Source organism: Misgurnus anguillicaudatus, chromosome 13 (assembly GCF_027580225.2).
Source record: "Misgurnus anguillicaudatus chromosome 13, ASM2758022v2, whole genome shotgun sequence".
NCBI lineage: Eukaryota > Metazoa > Chordata > Actinopteri > Cypriniformes > Cobitidae > Misgurnus > Misgurnus anguillicaudatus.
In genome coordinates this window covers 4,789,505-4,799,107 of record NC_073349.2, presented here as the reverse complement: position 1 = coordinate 4,799,107, position 9,603 = coordinate 4,789,505, and the positions used below count along the sequence as shown (strand labels likewise).

Sequence of the window (9,603 nt, the reverse complement as noted above, 5' to 3'; positions counted from 1 at the left end):
TGACACACTAAATCTCATATAAGATTGCCGAACTGTAGCCGGTGCTTCCCAGAGGATCACTTTTTTTAAGTTTAGTTATCAAAATGTTTGATATAACAAAAATATATGTTCTGTAGATCATGGCTTTAAAATATTATGGGGAATAATTTAACGAATGTTTATATTGCTTTTCGTTTTAACTTAAAAAGGATAAAAATGCATCGTCATTTTCGTCTTCGTTCATCACTTGAAAGACAGTTTTGGGCACTTTATCAGACATTTATTTCTGTGTGTTGCTTGTGAAAGAAAATGAAAGTTAACCATTTGTTGACTACCTGGTGCCCCTCCCAACCCATGCGCACACACATATGATTCGACTATAAAAAGATTTGACAATTCTGATTCGAATATGTAAATCCTTAGTCGAGGATACCCCTACATATGAATCAGTCAACTCATAAAATACTTATGAATTCCCGTGACATGAGGTTGGATGTTCTAAGTATGGTGTTCTGGTGGCTGCTAACATGTTTTAAAGGGTTCACCTCAAAATCTGTGATATTCCAGTCTTTCAATGTAAGTTTGCATAAGAATTTAATACTTTTAACTCCATTAGCAATAGCAGGGATCCAGTACTGTTATGAGGAAAGGGTTTGTTTGGCAGGTCAGTAGAAGGGATTGGACACTGTGAGTAAAAGCATATGTATATTGATGTGTTTGTAAAGTTTTAATCAAAGCTGTGTGTTTGATATTAGCGAATATTAAAACAGTAAGCCTCCCTAATACATTTACAGGAACCATCCCAAAAAAAATTATCCTAAAAGCATGTGTGTGTATGTATGTCTGTCCTGTTTTTGTGCCGGATAGTGTGTGTGTGTGAGTGTGTGTTTGTCTCCTGGCCTCTGGAGAACACTCGTCTATGTGTTTAGTCATTTTAATGATAACCACATTCTCTCTTTTTGCCATGCCATTCATTATGACGCATGTTGTTGTTTTCAATGGCTGAAATGAAATTCATATGCTTTCTGTGCACAACCCCCCCCCCCCCTTACATTTATGCAACATTTAACAGCTACGTGTTCACTTTATATCTCTCGTGAAGATCCACACGGACTTGACTGTGTTGACATAACTATTAATTTTGTTATTACAATGTAATAAATGTCTTTATAAAATACATACATCAGAGGCCTATATAAAAATCATTGTAGAATAAATGGATTACAAAAAGTGTTCAGTCATTGCTACTCTGTATTGTAAATATGACACAAACTCTCTGTTGTCGCAATTCTTTCACCTTTTAAACAGACTCTGGTAAATGTTTGCTGTTTCTCTGAATGCTTGTGTGTTTGTGTTAGTATATGTGGTTAACGGGACATGAATAGTGTATAATTACGGAAACTGGACAAGAAGTTTCCTTGCAAACTGAAGGGCTTAAAAAACATACTTAATAGTACTTTTTCATGGATTAAAGACTGCTAACAGATTATGGTTAGGGAATACAATATACAGTTTGTACAGTATATAATGCATTGCGTCTATGAAATTGTCCCCATAAACCACATATGCCAACATGTGTGTGTATGCGCATGCGTGCATGTGTGTGTGTTGTACAAATGTGTGCATTGCGCTTTTATGCACTTTTTGCGCTTTTTTGTTGAATAAAGAAGGTATGTGGTCTAATAATCTTGTATTGTTTTCATGTAGGTAATGATTTAGGTTAGTATTGTTCGTTAAAGGGGACCTATTATGGCCTTTTTCTTTAATGTAATATAAGTCTTAGGTGTGCTACCCCCCAGATCATTTATTATAGCATGTTCAAAATGCCCATATTTGTGTGGGAGCAAAAATGTGCTGTTTTCGTGTCTGTTCCTTTAAATGCAAATGAGCTACAGCTCCTCATTTCCTTACTAACAGACAGTGAGTGCTTTTAGTTAAAATAGATCTGATTAATAAAGTCTGAGACAATAGTATCTAGTGGACAGAGTACAACTCGCTGAGGGTGGAAACTATGGTAATGCAGGACTGTAATTGGGCGGGGCTTTATCAGTGTGACCTCACATTGATAAGAGAATCGAAACGGTATGTCTAATGCGGTTTAGTTTAATGGGGATTAAAAAATAAGGAGCGGGTGGATTTTCTCATCGTAAGTGGGTTGTGTTCACACACTGCCAACACACATTATGTCCAAACACCTTGTAAAAGTGGATTTTGCATAATAGGTGCCGTTTAATGTTTACTGTGTAGTGTAAAATAAATAAAAACAGGTTTTCTCTGTGTATAGTGTCCATACAGAGACAATGAGTTATATGTCTTACTGTATTCAGGCCTCTGAGATCTTTGTAATTGAATTAGGATGTTGAAATGTGTCCCGTTGTGTTTACAATCAGACCTCTTAATAATAAACTCTTCTGTTGAGGTCATGACCTAAAGACTTTTCCAAGAGCATCAGGTTTTATTATGTGTGTACAGACAGATAAACCTGTATACACTAATGATTATCACAAAATTACGTACCTATAGTCACGTAATTTTGTGAGTGTTTTCCGTGACACTGACACGTTTTTCCGCCTTTTTGTGTGAACATGTCACTGTCACGTATTTGTTACTCAACTGTTTTGTCTTATTTTCTTACCATTGTCGTTTCAGTTTAGGGTTAGATTTACATAAAATTACATCCTTACAAAACCCAACTCTAACCCTAATGCCAGGCGACAATGGTTTAAAAATCCAATATTATAAAAAATAAATAATGAAAAAAGGTATAAACCAATACTTAAAGTGATATCCTAATGCAAACACCAAATCTAACCCTAAACAGAAGCGTCAATGGTAAGAAAATAGGACAAAACAGTTGAGTAACAAATACGTGACAGTGACACGTTCACAGAAATGTGTGACATGTTCACACAAAAAGGGGAAAAAACGTGTCAGTGTCATAGAAAACACTCACAAAATTATATGACTATAGTGAAATAATTTCGTGATACAGGGTTGGATGATGATAATAACATAAACATTGTGGACAGTCTTTTAATATTTTCCTTACAATACACATTTCTCGCTGCAAAAATGACTTTCTTACTTAGTATTTTGGCCTTGTTTTCAGTAAAAATATCTAAAAATTCTTAAATCAAGATGTATTCTTAATGAGCAGAATGAACTAAGAAAATAAGTCTAGTTTTTAGACAAAAAAATATACAATTTAAATATACAATTGAATTTGTGCTTAACTCTTTCCCCACCAGTTCTCATTTATCACCTCTCAAATAAGGGTAGGTTTCTTCAAAAACACCCAATTTTAAGCAAAAAGTTGAGATAATTCCATTTTTGTGAAGGACTTTTGATAGAGATCAGATGCAGAGCGATCTATAAAACATACATGGAGTTATTTCTCTTTCACGTGTGGCGCTACTTCCGTGATGTATAAGTTGCGGAACTTGCGGAGGCCACCTTGTGGATAATAGCGGTATTGCAGAAAGCCGGAAATTCTCGTTATTGGTAGGGAAGCGTTTTCTCTTAATTGACGAGTTATCTCATCAATGGCGGCGAAAGTGTTAAAACAAGCTAAATTATCTGCCAATGGGGTGAGAAAATGTTACTTGTTTTAAGCACAAATTCACTTAAATTGTATATTTTTTGTCTAAAAACTAGACGTATTTTCTTAGTTCATTTTGCTCATCAAGAATACATCTTAATTTAAGAATTTTTAGATATTTCTACTGAAAACAAGACAAAAATACTAAGTAAGAAAGTCATTTTTTGCAGTGCTACACTTCAATTAACTTTGGCAGTCAGATTGAAATAAAGGTCGAATAGTAAGCAATTTTTTCCTGATTTTTTCTTGAATGTAGTGTTTAAAGGAATATTCCATTTTCTTAAAAGGAAAATCCAGATAATTTACTCACCACCATGTCATCCAAAATGTTGATGTCTTTCTTTGTTCAGTCCAGAAGAAATTATGTTTTTTGAAGAAAACATTGCAGAATTTTTCTAATTTTAATGGACTTTAATAGAGCCCAACATTTAATACTTAACTCAACACTTAACAGTTTTTTTCAACGGACTTTCAAAGGACTATAAACAATCCCAAACGAGGCATAAGGGTCTTATCTAGCAAAACGATTGTCATTTTTGACAAGAAAAAAAAGTACTTTTAAACCACAACTTCCCGTCAAGGTCCGGTCCAGCGCGACCTAAAGTAAATGCGTAGTGACGTAGAGATGTCACGTGTTACATATATAAAACAAACATTTGCGGACCATTTTAAACAATAAACTGCCACAAAGACATTAATTAGTATCAGTTGACATACAATAACGTCGGAACGGTCCTCTTCTCAACACATGTAAACACTGGGGCGGAGTTTCGTGTTCGTCCTCTGTGACCTCTTGACGTCATGACGTATTGCGTGGGGTCAGCTGGCGCATCACGACCGGATCTACACGACGAGAAGTTGTGATTTAAAAGTGTATATTTGTTATTTTTATTGTCAAAAATGACAATCGTTTCGCTAGATAAGACCCTTATGCCTCGTTTGGGATTGTTTATAGTCCTTTGAAACTCCGTTGAAAAAAACTGTTAAGTGTTGAGTTAAGTATTAAATGTTGGGTTCTATTAAAGTCCATTAAAATTAGAAAAATTCTGCAATGTTTTCTTCAAAAAACATAATTTCTTCTCGACTGAACAAAGAAAGACATCAACATTTTGGATGACCTGGTGGTGAGTAAATTATCTGGACTTTTCTTTTAAGAAAATGGACTAATCCTTTAAGAAAAATTTTCAATATTTTTTTGCTTACCCCATTGACAGATTTTTTGCTTGTTTTATGCACATAATCACTTAAATTTGATATTTTTGGTCTAAAAACTAGACTTAGGTTGGGTCGTTTTGCTCATAAAGAAAAAGCATCTTAATTTTTACTGAAAACAAGAAAAATTTATTTTCTTGAAAATAGTTTTTTGCAGTGCTACATAAACTCATAGTTTTAAGAGTGGTCTCTACATTGCAGGTGTTTTATACACACAGATAAATACTCTCTATGCTGTACAGTATGTCTGGATTACATATCACAAAAATGTAAAGTATTCAACAGGGTAAACTGTCCCAACTGTGCACCTGACTTGACCTTTTCGATGTAACCAAATCTTTATTTCGATCTGACTGCCAAAGTTAATACATTTTTTGATGTATAAAGGGCAAAACAACCACATTTCTTTCTGGTTTAAACTGGTTGACATGTGGCATGCGTGACACGCTTGATAAGGTCATGTGACAATGTCGCATACTATTGTTTAAAATGCTTAGCACTGCACAATTGTAATTGCTTCACGTGCATTTTCGTAAAAATAGTAGGTAGACTAAGTTGTGGGCTAATAATGGAATTAACTCTGTGTAGAATAAATAAGACCTCATTTTTGAGTGAAGTATTCATCATAATATTCCAGACAAAATTACTTCTTGTATTTAATAGTATTTTGTTGTACTTTCTAATAATCTGAGTGTAACTGATGTTAAGTTTCCTGCTATTGTGTGGTGTAGATGTCTCCGGTCTCTTTAGTGTGTGTGTGTGCGTGTGTACCTCCCTCCTCCCCTAAACCTCCCCCCTCCTCCTCAGCTCCTCAACCCTCCCTTCAGTACCAAACACACACATTCACTCACTCTCTCTCTTTCCTCTCCTTCTCTTCCTTTGCTTACAGCTTCAGACATTTGGGGAATCCTCAAACAAGTTGTTAGTGCACAGACACATTGTCACAGAAATCTGTGAATGCTCAGGGACTGTATGTGAGTTCTGCCCTGCCGTGTCCCAGCTCCTTCACGTTGCATCTTTTGTGGTGGACCGGTTCTTCAGCGTTTGGCTTTTTGATTATGGCATTGTAGAGCCCTACACACTGGATGTACACTCGACTCGCTGATGGAGTTTGTGTTTATCTCTCTCTCTTTCTCATCTCTGCCCAGTCACATTCTCCAGGTTTTCTTTCGTGTGACAAGAAGCATCACCGGACGGCGCTTCTGGTCCTCAGAAGTACATATTGAAGTTTTGATTGAATTCTGAGTCTTGTGTGTCTCGGTCTGTCGTTCTCGCCCCCCCCCCTCTCTCTCTGGAACGCTCTGGATTCAGATTACTGGCTTCCTCCTGTTGTTGGCGGTCACAGGTTTCTGCTTTGGCTCCCACGCTCTCGCGCGGAGGGGAAGGAAAGCGCTGCTGATAAGAGTTTAAGAGACTTTTGTTAGCCTAGCCGCCTCGATGCATGTGCGTCTTTGAAGGAGTGAAACTTTTAGCGGCGCGACTCCGCTTGTTTTGTTGATTTTGGAGGTAACTGTTCTTTTTATGGGTGGAGGGGTGAGAAAATTGGAAACAGATCCACCCGGAGCTGAAGTGAGTCAAAGACAGGCACATATGTGTGCATCTGTGCGGGTCACGACAAACATCCCGTGACTTAGAAAAGGGAAAACGAGAAATGTTTGTAGGCATTGGAAAGGGGATTGGGGAATTCTCAGTGGGTTGATGTTTGGAGTGTTTTGGGTTCGGGAGGCGGTGTAAAGGGATTGGGATGAGATGTTTGTGTTTTATGTCTGCTGCTATAAAGGTTTATATGATGGAGTCAATCCATGGGGGTCTGCAGAAGGATTTTTGTGAGTCTAATAATGGAGATTTGGGAGGAAACGTCCTCTTTTCACATCCATGAGGAAGTGGCATTGTGGCCGGCCTTGTGATGCTTGATTCCCACAGTCTGAGGTAGACGTCTGTTTCCCCAAAACCTCATTAGCTGCTTACTTTTCTGCCTCGGTCTATGCGATGTGCCCGTTTTAACAGCGAAATCGGGAAGTAAACACGTTGAAGTCTTTAGTTTTGAACTTTAAATAGAGAAGCTTTGGTTATAAGTGCTGCCAGTTTCTGCTGAAGTAGTCAATGAATAGTGTGCCATCAGCTGGCGTGTCTATGATGACAACGCTTTGGAAACTTCACAGTTTCGCACAGAAAACTAGTGGTGCTTAAAAAAACCTTGATGCATTCATCTCTTAAGTGACTGGATGTTCCCAGGTATTCATTTAAAGAAGGAATGAACCTCTCTTCCTCTCCATCGTATTGCAATTTCACCGGACCGCCTGTGCTACGAATGATAAGATATAATAGCAGTAGCTCTTCCTGTCCCGAACAGGACGCAGTGTGTGTTCAGTCCTGTATTCATCCTCTCATCCATTGGGAATATCATATTGTACGGTCGAGGGCAGCGTTTACATCACACAGCTGTCGAGCGTCTATGTAGACTGACACATCTCACGCTTGCTTCTGCTGGTGCTGGTGGTTGTCAGTGTGTTGTTTCGAGGTTGCTCAAGTGTTTCTCTTCTGATTCCTCGATATGATAGCTGTCTTTCTTAAATTCAAATTCAGTACATATTTAAGAATATTTATTACATACACATACAATTTTTTGAAATCCACATTCAGGAATTTAAGGCTTTCTTAGTTGTGGTTATAAATGACACATAACCTTGATATTAGCACAGCTCTCATGTGACACATTTCTCAGTACAAACAGAGTCACATACCAAAGTTTAAAATATGCGGTTAGAGGCTTTAAAAAACCCAAACCATAAATATGAGCAAAAGCAATAAAGATGCTTGTTTTAGCAAGCACCCATAATTATTACGGTCAACCCTGGAAATGGGTCAGAGGAAACCTGATCTCTAACCAGCGCTCTTCAATATGTTCTCCCAGAGGTCGGCTCACATGAAGCCCTGAGGTCAAGAGGGCTAAGAAGGTCACCTGACTGCACATCCTTCCAGACAAAGATTGATCTCAAAACTATTCCATTCCCAGAAACACCACATGTCTGTTTCGTCAATGTTAACAATGACGTCTGCGTGATTTAATAAGTTCATTTGCAGCATCTAGTTTTTCATGAAGTCAAGCGTTTATGCATTTGGCATTTCTAAAGTGTTTTCAAACGTTTGGATTTAAGGTCACAAAATCTTTTTAAACAGACCCATCCCATGCAGTTAATAATTTCTTCGAATATCCTCCCTTCCCCGCTTACAGGACACAGATCCCTGTTTGCATTGAATTCATCAGCTGCAATCGTTTATATAAAGTAAGCTGCTTTGACATATTGCTTCAGACATGAAAATCTGTCTTTCGTGCATTGCATGACAGCTTAGCTCCATACTGAGCAGGATATGAGAAAACTATTTTTGGGATTATTCACATGAGTGGTTTCTTGATGGAAGCGTCTGCTCGGATGTGTTCATGTGTTGATGCCCTCATCTGGTGACTTTAGCGCATTGAATAAATAGGAAATGTTTTTAAAGAAGGGGATGGAAAAGCGAGTTAAAAATGTGCTGCATTGCATTCAGTCACTTCACCCGGCTAATCTCCTCAAAAGAGATGAAAATGAGTGCGTACCTCTATACGCTTACTGTATTGTAACACTCTCATTTGTGTTGACTTTTATTTCTTGTAATGCATTTAAATCAACCAAGTTAATAACTTAATTAAGATAACTCAGTTGAGTCTTCAGAGGTAGGAAAGAGTAAACGCTGAGGAATAAACTTTTCCTCCAATGCTCAGAGCAATTCACATAATTAGTCACAAAGACAAATTTCATGTCTTTTCCTCTTAATCACAGCACATTGTTATACGCCGAGCTTTAGTCATTAAGCAAATAAAGCTGTTGGGAGAAAAACCTGCTGCTGGCTGTTCAAACATTTACATTTGTTCAGACATTTCCTGGAAAAACACATAAGGGTCAGTTATTAATAAATGATACCCTTTGATGATTCATATTTAAACAGTATATGTTTATTATGCAGACATTTATTATATGTTTTAAGCCAGCTTGTGCTTGATTTTTCTTTCTTTCTTTCTTTCTTTCTTTAAGCAAACAGACATTTATTTATTCAAAACCACTTGCAGTAGATCAGTGGTTCCCAACCTTTTTCAATTACAACAATATTTGAAGGCAATATAAAAATATTTTATTTTTTCCAAATAAAATTAACTAGAACTTGGAATGACTAGACAGATGTATATTCGCTACAAAAAAAATAAGAAACATCTTGATTTTTGCTTGTTTTGTCCAATTTTAAGTAATCTTGAGGCCCCCTTGGAGATCTGCTGAGGCCCCCCTGTGGGCGCCGGCCCCCTGGATGGGAACACTGCAGTAAAGAAACTTTGATGAAGTTAAATTGTGTCACTATGCAAGGCTTAAACTTGTAAACTCGTTACCAGGTCAGATCTTAAGCCATGACATCTGTGTCAGGATTTAGCAGACATGGGGACTTGTGACTTGGTGACTTGGACTCAAGTCGAGTTGAGTCGCTATTTTTGTGACTTGTGACTTGAATTGACAAAAAATAAAATACTTGAGACTTGACTCGGACTTGTAGGTTAAAGACTCGGGACTTGACTTGAGACACAATGACTTGAATGACTTAAGTGTTAATCACATCATGTTTTCAGTTTAAATATAAAATATATAAATAATAAAAAAATAAAGTTGACCCAGCTGGAGCGCAGGCTTAGAATGGCGTTGTCATGACTGAATCACGACACTATCATCGGTCATGCCCTTTCGTACCTTACGCACACCACGCCCACTTAGATCAGATATCAACATGTC

General features: G+C 37.4%; 1 protein-coding gene across 1 annotated transcript in view; it reads left to right on the top strand.

The window, feature by feature from the left end:
• Window positions 1–5,631: 5,631 nt before the first annotated feature.
• hdac7a (histone deacetylase 7a) overlaps window positions 5,632–9,603 on the top strand; it is a 91,571-nt gene continuing 87,599 nt past the window's right edge. The window contains exon 1 of the mRNA XM_073874869.1: window positions 5,632–5,905. Within this exon, the coding sequence (XP_073730970.1) occupies window positions 5,875–5,905 (31 nt within the window). The 5' untranslated portion in view covers window positions 5,632–5,874. The remainder of the gene's footprint in view (window positions 5,906–9,603) is intronic.